At 46.3% G+C, this 14,665-nt stretch overlaps 1 protein-coding gene across 1 annotated transcript in view; it reads right to left on the bottom strand.

Moving 5' to 3' along the window:
* Positions 1-14,665, bottom strand: part of GRIK4 (glutamate ionotropic receptor kainate type subunit 4) — a 214,984-nt gene that overhangs the window by 137,497 nt on the left and 62,822 nt on the right. The window contains exon 2 of the mRNA XM_064732276.1: positions 3,229-3,360. Coding sequence (XP_064588346.1) covers positions 3,229-3,310 — 82 coding nt within the window. The 5' untranslated portion in view covers positions 3,311-3,360. The remainder of the gene's footprint in view (positions 1-3,228; positions 3,361-14,665) is intronic.

The raw sequence follows: 14,665 nt of genomic DNA, 5'->3' as shown, positions 1-14,665 counted from the left end.
GGAACACAAAGCAAAATGAAGGATTTTCATTCAAACCTTCAGGATCTCAAACATCTTCACCTCTCATTCTGGAGAAGTGGGAAACAAACTGCGCTGTCACAGGAGAACCCTTTTTTTTCCCCCCACACTCCCAAAAGCCTCATAGTTCTCCCCAAAAAGATGGGGCACAAAGCAAAAAGAAGGATTTTCACCTTCAGCATGCTGCTAATCCACTCTCTATCCCTATCCCTGCCTGCTGGCTGGAGTGGAGGATGCGCCCATCCAGGTGAAATGCTGCACATGAATCAGGGATCCCAGGGACATAAAACACCCAGCCAGCCTTGCCAGTGCTCCCAAAAAAGATGGGACACAAAATTCAATCCTTCAGGATCTCAAACACCTTCACCTTTCACTCTGAGGAAGTGGGAATCAAACTGACCCCAGGTTTGCAGCTCTGTGCTGCTGGAGGAGCTCCCCTTTTTACCACACTCCCAAAAACCTCATAGTTCTCCCCAAAAAGATGGGGCACAAAGCAAAAAGAAGGATTTTCACCTTCAGCATGCTGCTAATCCACTCTCTACCCCCATCCCTGCCTGCTGGCTGGAGTGGAGGATGCGCCCATCCAGGTGAAATGCTGCACATGAATCAGGGATCCCAGGGACATAAAACACCCAGCCAGCCTTGCCAGGCTCCTGCCAGCTCACACCCTCCCTGCCCATATTTCCTCAGCTGCCTCCACCAGCAGAGGGGAGAGGTAATTTTACTTCAGAAGTGTCACCTGTGAAAGTTGCAAATGGGGACAGGGATGGATTGGCTGCTTATCTGCAACAAATGGTTAATGAAGGCACTGCTGGCCGCAGGGAAAGCAGGTTCCTTTCTAAAACACAGAGCCAAGTTCTGGGAGTGAGCTCCATTAGGAGGCGTCTGGGTGCATTTATGGTCCCTAATCCACGCATGCAGCCAGGGGAAATGATGGTGCCTCTCCCTGAGAGCTCCTTAGGGACCTGAATTCATGGGATGCCCCTGTAAATTGGATATTTTGGGGTTTGCACAGCTCCTGTGGCAGCCTTGAGCTGGGGCAGGCTGGGCTCTGCCCCCCTTGCTCATCAGTGGAGGGCAAATGTATTTGTGACAGAAATATTTCATTTTATGTGGGTTTAGGAGAGGGGTAGGACATGGCAGGGGTGATTTTAGCTCCTCAGTGGCTCTTTGAGGGGGGGCTTTGAATTCAACAGGAAGGGCGACATCAACACCATGAGAACCAGCACAAATACAGAAATTCACCATAAAGTGCATTTCATTGACAAGGGGAGGAGACAACACCTCTAAAATGAAGGGAGGAGCTCCAGCAAGTGTGTCAGCTCACCACAAACTAATTTCATTGACAAGAGGAAGAGACAACATGCCCAAAATGCATGGAGGGATTTCAGCAACACTCTCAGCTCACCATAAACTAATTTAATTTACAAAAGGAAAGTGAGAACATTTCCAAAATGCATGGAGGGATTTCAGCAAGTGTGTCAGCTCACCATAAACTAATTTCATTTACAAACTAGAAACAGAACATTCCCAAAATGCAGGGAGGAGCTCAGCGTGCCCACTCACCATAAACTCCATTTCATTGATAAAAGGAAGGAGAGAACATTCCCAAAATACAGGGAAGAGCTCAGCAACAGTGTCAACTCACCATAAACTAATTTCATTTACAAAAGGGAGAGACTACATGCCCAAAATGCATGGAGGGATTTCAACAACATTGTCAGCTCACCATAAACTAATTTCATTTACAAAAGGAAAGCGAGAACATTTCCAAAATGCAAAGAAGAGCTTCAGCAACAGTGTCAGCTCACCATAAACTAATTTCATTGACAAGAGGAAGGAGAGAACATTCCCAAATGCAGGGAGGAGCTCAATGTGTAAACTCACCATAAACTGCATTTCATTTACAAAAGGAGGGAGACAACATGCCCAAAATTCATGGAGGAGCTTCAGCAAGTGTGTCAGCTCACCATAAACTGCATTTCATGTACAAACTGAAGAACACGCCCAAAATTTAAGGAGGAACTCAGCATCTCCACTCACCATAATCTCAATTTCATTGACAAAAAGAAGGAGAGAACATCCCCAAAACACAAGGAGGAGCACAGCAAGTGTGCCAGCTCACCACAAACTAATTTCACGAGCAAAACAGAGACAGAACATTCCCAAAATTCAGAGGAGGAGCTCAGTGTCTCCACTGACCATGCAGGAGAACCTTTCACTCAGTGTCAGCCCCACCAGGCAGGGAGGATTCCAAGAATCCCTCCAGAGCATCACTGGGAAAACATTTTCATTCTATTGAGTAATTTCCCCGCTATTTTTTAAGCTGTAAAATCTCAGAGTTCTCCACGTCTTTTTCTCTCTGATATCCTCATCAGCGGAAGTACAATTCTAAGGGTTGGTGGTGGGACAGTGAATATGAATTAAAAACACCAAAGTCTTCTTCTAATGGTCAAGGTCTGCTAATACACCAAGTTTTAGAGGTAAAAGTGCTGTTTCTGTGAACTTGGTGATACTGCCACAACTTCCAGCATTTGACTGCTAAAATCTACCAAACCCTTTGTAGATTTTTTATTATTAATATCAGTATTTCACAGTAAATTGTACATCTAGTTTTGCTCTTGTTTGTATGAATATAGGCATAGGTATAAATATAAAAATATTGATGTGTTGTCAACCTTACTACAATCAAATATTCTTCTTTTAAGAAGGTAATTTAAGATTTGACTCTTGCAAACTCCTAATAACAAATACAGTAAATTGTACATCTAGTTTTGCTCTTATTTGTGTCAACATAGGTGTAAGTATAAAAATATTGACGTCTTACCAACTTTCCTACAGTCAAATACTCTTCTTTTAATTACGTTTCTTAAGATTTGACTCCTGCAAACTCCTAATAACAAATACAGTTTGTTTGTGTGAACATAGGTGTAGGTATAAAACTACTTAGGTGTTGCCAACCTTACTACAGTCAAATATTCTTCTTTTAAGATTTGACTCTTGCAAACTCCTAATAACAAATACAATAAATTGCACATCTGGTTTTGCTCTTGTTTCTGTGAACATAGGTGCAAGTCTAAAAATATTGATGTGTTGCCGACCTTATTGCAGTCAAATATTCTCATTTTGAAAAGACAATTTAAGATTTGACTCTTGCAAAACTCCCAGTAACAATAAGAATAATGAGCCCAAAGCCAGGGGAGCACTCACCAATCCTCAGGGAATGGGGGCTGGCCCAGATCCTCATCAGCCACAGCAGAAGGAGCACCAGAGGCGCCAAGACACGGAGCATCTTCCATAAATCCTCATGGAGCCCTGCGGTGGTCTGGGCATGACATAACTCTGCAGGGAGACACAAAAAACACCCTGAGCACCTCTGCTCCCCCCAGCAGCACCACTGAGCTCGACAAAAGCTCTATTTACCCGAGGAGGAGGGAGATATTTACAGACTATGAATTATTCAGGGTTTGGAATCCAACTGGGCAGAGAGCTCCTTGCAAGAAAAAAAGAAAAAAAAAATTAAAAAATGAAAAAAAAAAAGGAAAGGAGCACGAGGAAAAGTCCAAATATTTCATCTTGGCATTTTTAGCGTTTCAACAAAAACAAGTGGAAATCAATATTGAGTCACATCTCTGACTTCTATTCTCACCCACCCCCCCCTTTTCTCTTTCCACTCCGAGCAGCCAGCAGCTCATTATATAACACTGATTTCTGATTTTAGGATGGGACAAAGCATTTTCACAGCAAAACGTGATTCGAGGGAAGGGCTGAGGAGGCAGAGATCACTTGGGCCTCACCAAACCAGAAACCAATTCCTTGCCACAATTCCAGTCACCTCCTTCCCTCCCTGTCAGGAACAAGACGGTTCAGCACAACACCAAGAGCATCTCATTCTTTTGTCCTCTATTTTTGTCTCACCACCCAATCACACAGAGATTCAAATTTCTAAGTCAGAACAGCACCAAAATGAAGGGCAGGAGGTGCAAAATCCACAAACTCATCACCAGCACAGATATTGGCACTGGCTGTCCCACAGCAGGCTCCCGCAGCTAATCAAATTTGCAACAAATGCCATTTTAAACAGCTTCATAAAGGGCAGATTTTACTTCATAGAAAAAAAAAATAAAAACCCAAAAAACTGTTGTCTCTGGAGTTGATAAAATTATCTCCACAGGCAGCAATGTCCTTAAATGCTGACTTTGAGTGTTTCATCTGTTACCTTATCTCTCCCTTCTCTCTTCTGCTGGCAAACATTCTCACCCTCTTCCATTTGTCTCCTTCTTGGGCCAAATACCAAGTCCTGACACAGGCAAAGTCTTTAATCTGCCTTTGAAGCCACCAGGAGTTTTGTCTGAGCAAGACGCTGCCTTTTGCTTGCAATTTTCCAATTAATCTATTTTTAGATTACATTTAAGGCTTCCTCCAGCTTATCTCAGCACTCTCCACAGGGACCATCCCCTTTTCACAGAGGGGAAATGCAGAGACAGAGCCACAGAAATAAAAATCCAGGGACATCTCCAGGGGTTTGAGCCTTTCCTGGATCATGCTTCCACACCTCCTGCATCCCAATTCCAAAAAATTGAGGGATCTCATGCTCAGCTGTCAGTCAGACATGGGAAGAACATCCCAATTTCAGTGCTTTCAACCCATTTTTAAAAGCTAGAAACACCCCAAAAAAACCACCTGGAAAATGAACCACCTCTGTGAAGGGCAAATAGCAATTTTCTCCATTTTTTTTTCCCTTCTTTTCAGTGGGAGTTGCAGAGTAATTCCTGGGGAAGAGAAGCCCTAAAAGGTTAAACACGTGGGAAATTGGTTACTTAGAAGTGCTGGCGGCGGCAGGGACAGATTGCAGAGCAATGTATCACTGGAGCGCTTTGAAGCAGCTATTTCCAAACTTCCCAAGATTATTGACAAAACAGCAGCATCGTGTCAGATGCACTCCCAGCCTGGTGGAACACAGACAGACATCCCTCCCCCATGGAGACAGCAGGACAGCTTGAGTTTGACACACAAAGAGCTCCCTCATGCTCAGTTCTGGCTCTAAAGCTGCTCCTCAACGCTCACAATCCTGCTTTCCTAATTTTTTAGGTTATTTTAGGTCCTACTTCTTGTGCTGCTACCCCTAGTATGCTTTCCTTGCATAATGGTTTTGGTTTTCCAGTTTGAGATTTTGGGAAAAATCAAATTGGAGATTTTTGGGAAAACCAAATTTGAGATTTTTGGGAAAACCAAATTTGAGATTTTTGGGAAAACCAAATTTGAGATTTTTGGGAAAACCAAATTTGAGATTTTTTGGGAAAACCAAATTTGAGATTTTTTGGGAAAACCAAATTTGAGATTTTTTGGGAAAACCAAATTTGAGATTTTTTGGGAAAACCAAATTGGAGATTTTTGGGAAAACCAAATTTGAGATTTTTGGGAAAACCAAATTTGAGATTTTTGGGAAAACCAAATTTGAGATTTTTGGGAAAACCAAAACACCAACCCCTGGTGATGAACAGCCACAGCTCGACAAAAACATCTGGTAGGGAATGTCAGACCAGGAGCAGGGCAGCGAAAAGGGGGTAAAACCCCTCAAATTCCAGCCGCAGACAGGAGGGAAACGCCTGCCTGAAATCCGAGGAGGTTGCTGGAGTTTGCAGCCTCACCATTCCCTGCCAAAGCTCTGTGGAATCACTTCAGGGAAGGACATGGAGGGGTTGGAGAAAGAAAAGGAGCTGGGAAGGGTCTGGAACACCAGGAGGGGCTGAGGGAGCTCAGCCTGGAGAAAAGGGGGATCAGGGGGGACCTTGTGGCTCTGCACAACTCCTGACAGGAGGGGACAATTTGGGATCTTATCCCAAGGACAGGAGGAGAGGGAACAGCCTCAGGCTAGGCCAGGGTGGACACCAGCAGGAATTTCCCCATGGAAAGGGTTGTTAATATTGGCAGGGCCTGCCCAGGCAGGTTTGGAGTGCCCAAGGAACCCCTGCAGGTGGCACTCAGAGCTCTGGGCTGGGGACAAGGTGGGGGTGGGCACAGTTGGACTCTGTGGTCTGGGAGGGCTTTTCCAACCTCAATAACTGTTGCCTTATATATTACAACAGCTCTATTATCATTATGGTGCAAGGATCCCACAGCCTCAGAGTTTCATACCTCCTCAAAGTTTTCTCACAGGCAGCTCCTCTAAGCACTGACTGTTCCCAGTCCTTGCAGCAGCCATCTGACTCCTCTCTTTTGTACCACTGGTTCTTACTGCCTACAGATGTGGCCTGTTAACATTAGGCCTGCTCCTAATCTTTAGTAATAGAGTCCAGCTGCAACTTTGGGCAATAAAATTACATTCTACATCACCCATACTGTGTCCCTCAACAAATAACCCTGTGAACCACCAGGTTAAAAAAAGGGGTTCTCATTTCAGACTCTGCAAAGACAAAATAAAAAGGAGAAACCACTCTTGTGGGAAAAAGGAAAAGCTCCTGTGCCTCCCTGCTCCAAGGGACAGACCCAAGGCTGCTCCTCCTGTTTGCAGCCTGCTGGAGGGGCTGAGGAGGAGATTCCCAGGCATCAGCAGCTCGGAGTTATCAGCCAGGCTGAGCAGTAAATCCAGAGCACCTGCTGAGCTCTGCTCTGGGAGTGCAGGGCTGTAATTACCTGGGACATGGAGCACAGGGGGAGGCTGCTCCACCTCACCCCTCAGGAGGGCTGGGGTTTGGAGCCAGCTGTCAGCAATAGAAATGCGCCTTAGGGGTTGCTAAACAACAGAAAACTGGATCCTACAAGGTGTGCCCAGCTGGGGGCTGGAGGTGATGTAAAAATACCTGGGAGGGGAGCACAGGGATGCATCTCCACCAGCACAATGCTGGGATCCCAGTTTAGGATCAGGAGGGAAGGAGAGAGAGAATTTTCCTCCTAGCCCAGTGTCACAGACATCATTTTATGAAAAATCCTTTCCTTAGGATTTCTGCTCCTGAGAAGCTGAGAAGCCTCAGGAACAAAATGCAAACAATGGTTATCTGCTGCTGTGGAATGCAACAGGTGCATCTGGGATTGGTCTCATGTGGTTGTTTCTAATTAATGGCCAATCACAGTCAGCTGGCTCAGACAGAGAGTCCGAGCCACAAACCTTTGTTATCATTCCTTCTTTTTCTATTCTTAGCCAGCCTTCTGAGGAAATCCTTTCTTCTATTCTTTTAGTATAGTTTTAATATAATATATATCATAAAATAATAAATCAAGCCTTCTGAAACATGGAGTCAGATCCTCGTCTCTTCCCTCATCCCCAGACCCCTATCTTGTGAACACGGTCACAAAACAGCATCAAAGTTACTCTGAAATGAACAAAGAGGTGTTTCAGTCCCTCTGCACCTCCCAGTCCCCACCTGCTGCCCCCTCCCTGAATTCAGGCATTAAAGGGTGGTGAGCACAGTCCAAACGCCCTCACTGTACATTGATTTTGCCCTGCTGAGCTTGTCATCCTGCCAGGCTGCCTTCCAGCTGCAAGGGGCATCTGCCTGTCCCTCATTTCCCCAGGAGATGCTGCGGAACAGGAGTTCCACCAGGTGGAATTCCACAACTCCACCAGTGAATTGTGGCCACAGCTGGGGCATCCACTCCTGTGCAGCCCCAAACCCCACTCAGAGAGGAGAGGAACAAAACTTCCCTTCATTGAAACCTCACAAAGCCAAGAAAACCCCGGAGAGACAAAGCTCTTTAGCAGCTTGCCTCACTAATTCTCCTGCGTGTGAAGATGACTTATCCCAGACTCATCCTCAGCTGGCTGAAAATAAATCCAACCAACTTCCCCCTGCTGAAGTTTCCAGCGAGAACATGTCAGGAGCTGCGCATTCACAGCTCGAGTGGCTCCTCTCTGCTGCTCTGACAGCAGGCTGGGTTGATGGACAGCTGTCTGGGCAGCATTCCCAATCTGCTCCCAAAAAATAAAAGAGTGGGATGGATGGGAAAGAGTTCCCTGGGTCCTTCAGGGTGGGAGGTGCTGAGAAGCTGCTGCTGGATCACGAGCTGACCCCTGCGTGCAGCACAAATACAGAGTTATTTTCCTGCTAAGCCCCCTTTTATTTTATTATTTTTTTCATCTTTCAGCTCTGGAAAAGTCAAGAGAATAAAATAAATCAGGGCTATACTGGGGAGTTTTGTGTTCTCTCTGGAGATAAAAAGTCTCTAAATACCAAGCAGAATTATGGACGATTTGCCTCCGAGAGGGAGCAAGTTGCTTCTGAAACTGCTGATACATTTTTAATGACTGTGTGAGCTGGTGCTCTTCTTCACTGCTATCACCACAGCCTCCTGCTATTTGGAGATTTCTGCAGAAAAAAATTCTTAGACAGTAGAGCAAAAAAAAAAAAAAGCCAAAAGGCAGAACAAAATGTTAAATCGTTAAAAGAAAACCCCCACCAAAAAAAACCCCTCTGCTGGAGCTGCCACAGAGATAAAGAAGACATCCCTGAAAAGCAGCACCTCTCTGCCTGTTCCCTCTGCACAGCCTGACAAGGAATTTGCTGTTATTTCATGGAATTACGGAGTGGTTTGGGTTGGAAGGGATCTTACAGATCACCTGCCACGGGCTGGGACATCTCCCACCAGAGATTTCTGCTCCCATCTCCAAAAATTCCACCACCCTGCAGAACCTGTGTGGCATTCACATCCTCTGGACAGAGGGAAACAGAACTCCCTCTGCCAGGATTTCTCCTGGGGAAGGCAGTGAGAAAGCTCAGAGAAAGATGAAAAAATAATTCTTATCTCCATTCACTGCTCCTGTGGTTTGGCACACGTGGAATGTGTTATGGGGATTGTTCAGCAAAAAGGGATTTGTTAATCGGACATCAGTAATAGTTGTTTTGATTGATTGATTGATTGATTGGCCAATTAGGTCAAAGCTGTGTCACGACTGTCCAGGAAGGGTCACAAGCTTTTCTTTAGTATCTTTTCAGTATAATATTAGTGTAATATAGTATAGCTCAATAAAGCAATTGCTCAACCTTCCAAAATCATGCTATTCCCCAACTAAAAAACATCTTTTTACAACAAACCTGTTCCTGGCACATCTGTCCCCAGCGGGAGCATCTCCAGCTGCCCTGCAGAGCAGCGCCAGGCCCAGGCTTCCCAAAAACCCCAACGTGTTGCTTTTATCCCCGTGCAACCCCACACTGCAAACCCCCCTGCACGCCTTCTCCCGCAAGCTGAGAAACCACAAACACCCTGGGAAAACCTGGCACAAAATTCCACCTTCTCCAGGCTGATTTTTTCTGGTTTTTTATTTTTTTCAGCCAAGCAGGAGCTTGGAGGGGGCTTTGGTGTTGATGGATCTCTCCCTGCCTCACCAGAAGTTTGATGAATGGTGAGAAAACGCAGCTCGAGCAAAGCTGGAGTAATCCTCACAGCTGAGACAACAAATTTAACAGCTGCAGAGCAGCAAGGAATTGGGGGAAAAAGCTGTCAGGGAATGTCAACAAACAACTTAACGGGGCTTTTTCATTCCTTGGACAGGCAAGGAGAGCTCTTGCCTTGTGTCAAGCTTCTTGTGCAGGGGTTTAAATGGAACAGGCAAGAAGGGAAGAACCTGAAAAACATCTCAACAAGTGGCTGTTCTGAGCTCTAAAAAGTGTCTCAGGGGAGGGGAGAGCTGCACTGACAGCCTGCCCCGGGGCCACAGAGATGTAAGTTCAATTAAACTGAAAAACTGCTCCATTCAAAGCCACCACCAATATGTTTCGCTCGGCAAAAATTGCATAATTAGCACGGGTAAATCATTACCACGAGGTATTGTCACAGTCAAAAAAACCTCTGTGAGGCTGAGGGAAGGATGACATCTATCAAGAGAATGAATGGCTGGAATTACAAAGCTACATTTGAAGAGGAAAGAAAAAAAACAAATTAATGTTTGGATGGGGCGTAAACCCTTCACGCTGCAGGGAGATGGTGAATTCTCTATTTTTGAGGGCTGGAAGGGGCAAGGCTCCTCTCACAGCCTCTGGAAGCAGCCAGTGCTTAAAAAGGATACTTAACAACAAGAAGCAGAGCTCGGTTCCAGTCTGGCAATTTCTATGTTCCTATAAAAACCACGTCTCGTTTTTTCAGATTCCATCAGCATTAAAGAGCCTGCTTTGCTCGCAGCCACCCCTCTCTTTGTCCTCACACCAGGGCCAGGGATGGATTCGCCAGGCTGAGAGACAGAGCTGTGGTATCTCCCTTCCCCAGGTGCCAGGGGATGAAAGGAACCCGGGGCTCCCCATCACATCTCACCCCTGCAGGTGACACCAGGGCAGGTGACAGCCCAGGGAAGGCGATATTAGTGATAAACACCTGCTCAAGCAATACAGAAAATGGATTTTTTAAAAATCTTCATTCCCCTAGCTGTGTTCTTTCATCTCCTTTTTTTTCCCCCCCTCCACCCTTCGTGACTTCCAGAAAAAGAAGCAAGAAAACTTCAAGGAGAAAAGAATTCTGGAGGCAGTGAAGCAGAAGGACGAATGCATTGCTGACATTTCTGGTTGCTGTGGATTATTTTCTTTACTTTTCTCTCTCCCCAGCCTCGAGTCCTCTCATCTCACCCTTCTCAATCCTGCCCAGAATTAGCAAAGCCTGATCAAATTTCCCATCACAGCTTAGAGATAAAAGCGGCGTGTGCCCATCCTAATTCCTCACACAGGCTGGGCTATCTCAGAGCGAGATTTCCCCCAGCATTATCAACCCCAGACCTGTGAACACAAGGAGACTTCACTCACAGGACATCTTTATTCAATTTTCCTCTCCTCCACAGCTTTATCACACAGCCCATCAGCCCTCCCAGGCTGGGTCAATACTTGAAGAGCTCTGCTGGCTCAGAGGAGTGAATTATGAGTGTGAAACCCCCTCAGCCAGGCTCACAAAAGTCCCATTACAGCATTAAAACTCATTTGCTGGGGCAGCTCACTTGATCCTGGGAGTGGGTTTGAGCTGGGGGATTTGGGCAGAGCACAGATCCAGCAGCTGGGCCCTTCCTGCCCTCCTCCAAACCCTTCCACAAAGAAAATCCTGTGCCTGCTGAGAAAACCCCCAACATGATGGATGCACAGAGCAGTGGGAGTAAAACACCCCGATACTTGACATTGTGAGGAATGACCAGATAATATTGGGGTTTGCATTTATGTTTTGGCTTTTGCATTTGTGTTTTGGCTTTTGCATGTTGTTGGTGATTATAAGTGTTGTGAATTCCGTTTTTCACAAAAAATGGGGTTGTTTGGGGTGACCCTCCCTGAGAGAGCCATTTGTACAAAACCTATGGCACCAACAGCACAGGAGGGGTGAGGATCTCCATCCTCCAGCCTGGGCTGTGCTTTCATGCCTGAAATGATCCTCACCTTCTCAGATCCAACTTCTCCCACCCCAACTCCTCCCTGTTTTTCTCCAGGTCTCTCTGCTGTGCTGGATGAGCTCGCCCAGCCCCTGAGGATGCTGCAGCTGCCCCATCCCTGCGCCAGCAGCTCCTGCTCCTGGCAGCAGCACAGCCCCAGTTGTGCCTGAGCCTCAGAAGCTGCTGGGCCACGATCTGCACCTCGCACAGAGCGCCAAACACCCCAGCACATCCCTGCCCACAGCATCTGTCAAAGCCTCCCTGGCTGTGACCATCCACTGACTGAAAAAACCACCAGGAAAAGAGAAAATCCGAGCCCGTGTGGGATTCCCTCCCTCCCTCCTTCCTCTGGTGCCCACGATTTATTTTTATTAACAAACAATAGCGGTTAAAAGCACCGTGGTCTCCCACGGCGAGGACTGTGTGAGACACTCTTAATTGGCTTGGAGCTGTTATGTGAGAGGAAAAATCATCAAAATCTCCACCAGGCTGGGGGAAGAGGAGAGGTGGGAGGAGGGAGGGAAGGGTTTCTCCCGGCTGGAAAGGACAGGGAGCTTCATTAACAGGGCCAGAGGTGGCCACAGCAGCTCTGGTGCCACAGCCAGCACCTCAATCCTTGGCCAGAACCTTGATCTTTGATCAGAATCTCAATCCTTAGCCAGAATCTCAGTCTTTGACCAGACCGAATCCTTGACCAGAACCTCAATCCTTGACCAGCACCTCAATCCTTGGCCAGAATTTCAACCCTTGGCCAGAACCTTGATCCTTGACCAGCACCTCGATCCTTGGCCAGAATCTCAGTCTTTGACCAGACCGAATCCTTGACCAGAACCTCAATCCTTGACCAAAACACCAATCCTTGGACAGCACCCCAATCTTTGGCCAGCACCTCCATCCTTGACCAGCACCTCAGTCCTCGACCAGACCAAATCATTGATCAGCACCTGAACCCTTGACCAGCACCCCAATCTTTGACCAGCACCCCAATCTTTGACCAGCACCCCAATCCTTGACCAGCACCTTAATCCTTGACCAGCACCTCAATCCTTAACCAAAACCTCAATCTTTGACAACAACCCCAATCCTTGACCAGCACCTGAACCCTTGACCAGCACCCCAATCTTTGACCAGTGCCCCAATCCTTTACCGGACCAAATCCTTGCCCTGCACCTCCATCCTTGGCCAGCTCCCCAATCTTTGACCAGCATCCCAATCCTTGACCATCATCCCAATCCTTGACCATCACTCCAATCCTTGACCATACCTCCATCCTTGACCAGCACCTCCATCCTTGACCATTCTGAGCACAAAACACAAATGCTGAGCATTATTTACCTTGGATAAAAATTCTGAGCAGGTCAAAAATCATCTCTAAAAAAGGAAGAAAAGCTTTGTTTGCCTCCCCACCCCGGCAGGCACAAACCCCTCTGTGTACAGCTGGTTTTTCTGATTTAAAGTGCCTCTCCTGACACATTTTATGCCACATTAATTCAGCAGAAGACTCCTGCCCACTCTGCAGGCCTTCGCTTCCATTAAAGCACCTCCGGTGAGGCACAGAGAGGAGTTTGCACTGCAGACAGCAGTACAGGAGGGGATTTTTGGACAGGGAAATGCAAACTGATCTCTCCAGCTGAGGTGGCCTGGGGACACACTGAGGTGAGCAGAATCTGAGCTGTTCAACAAGTCTGCCTACAAAGAAACCTGAATAAATGAGCACAGCCGGAGCCTTGGATTCATCAAAAGCTTAACCAGGAAAAAGGCTTTAAAACAGCAAAGGTCTTGCACTGAGAAATGGATAAAAATTGAGTTTGGGAGTCTGGGTATTGTTCCAATAGGGAACAAACCACTGTGGACTTTTCAAAGGGATATTCCAGGGTTGCACCTGGATCCCTGGAAGCGTCCAAGGCCAGGCTGGACAGGGCTTGGCGCAACTTGGGATTTAAAAAATATCCACAGATTTAGAAATTTTATCAAAACATCTTTCCCTGGGCAGTGCAAGACCCAAGCACCCACTGGCATCAAACCTTTAATTCTCCCAACCTTCTTGCCCATCTCTTACACAACCACATTGGGAGTGGATGAAGAACCCACTCAGGACCCCACTTTCATTACATTTCAAGGGCAGCTTTCAGAAGGAACTGCTTCAAACACCCCTTTTTGAGCTTTCCTTGCACTCACCTCTGAGCACAGCAAACAGAGCTGATCAAAAACCCATTTTCCCCTCCTCAAAAGCCAAGACTTTTCCAGTTGTGCCACACTTTGGTTTTGCTAAGTGGAGACACTTTTTGGAACCTGCTCTCAGCCATTTGGCTCACGGTGATCCAACCTTCAACACACAAAACGCCAAATTTCCCCTTTTGAAAGAAACCTTCAGGTTTGAGGCAGTTCCCCCACCTCTCCAAAGGCTGCTTTTTCCACCAAAAAAAATTCTCCTTTTAGCAAAAAAAAAGAAAGGCTTTGATGGAAAATTTTCAGCTCTCTCAGAAGTAAAGAAACCCAAGGAGCACAGAGCCTTATTTGCTGTTAGTGAAGAATTGCTGCTACACCAACGAGGCTCTTTACACATGAAGGAAGTTCTAAAATATGAATCGGATCTGTGAACATCTCAGGAGTCTGGAGGGAGAGAAAGCTCTTAAATGCATCAACCTGATCTCTGGGCCACAGAAAGAAGATTAATCTATTTATTTAACTTAGAGGCCCTGGCAGATTCAAGAGGGAGAAGAAAGGAAAACAAAGCAGCCTCTACCAAATCAACCTTCAAGAAGTGGTTTATGGCCAAAAATCCGGGTTTGCTTCTTTTTATTGCTGCCAAAACTGTAAGTGAAACAAATAGATTAATCTCCCATCTATCACCCACAGAACATTTTGATCCATCCAAGCTCTAAAAGGCTGGGGTTTGAGGAGAGAAAGAGGCAGTTTGTGAATGGCTGAAGATGGGATTTGTGTGTTTTAATGGAGTGAGGATTGCTGGGGGTGCATTTTGGATGACAGGGAGCATATGCACAGGGAAGGAGGTGGGAACCAGGACAGATGCCAAGCTGAGAACAGGCACAAGAAAAGCACAGGGGTGATAGGCTTGGGGGCAAGGGAAACCTTGCAAAATTAATGGGATGCATGGAAAACACAGGAGCTGGGAGATGCTGGTGCAATGGCACAGCTGCACACAACCAGCAGATGCAAAAGAATAAAGCAGCAATAAATAGTCTTGCACAGGAAGGCAGAATCAAAGTCCAAACTCGTATGTGAAGTTGCAATTAAAGGCATTATTTTGCATGAGAGAAGCTTTTAATCCTGCTTGTAGCAAAACTGACA

Source organism: Zonotrichia leucophrys, chromosome 24 (assembly GCF_028769735.1).
Source record: "Zonotrichia leucophrys gambelii isolate GWCS_2022_RI chromosome 24, RI_Zleu_2.0, whole genome shotgun sequence".
Lineage (NCBI taxonomy): Eukaryota > Metazoa > Chordata > Aves > Passeriformes > Passerellidae > Zonotrichia > Zonotrichia leucophrys.
The sequence above is the reverse complement of the archived record's forward strand: the minus strand, read 5'-3'. Positions and strand labels throughout refer to the sequence as shown.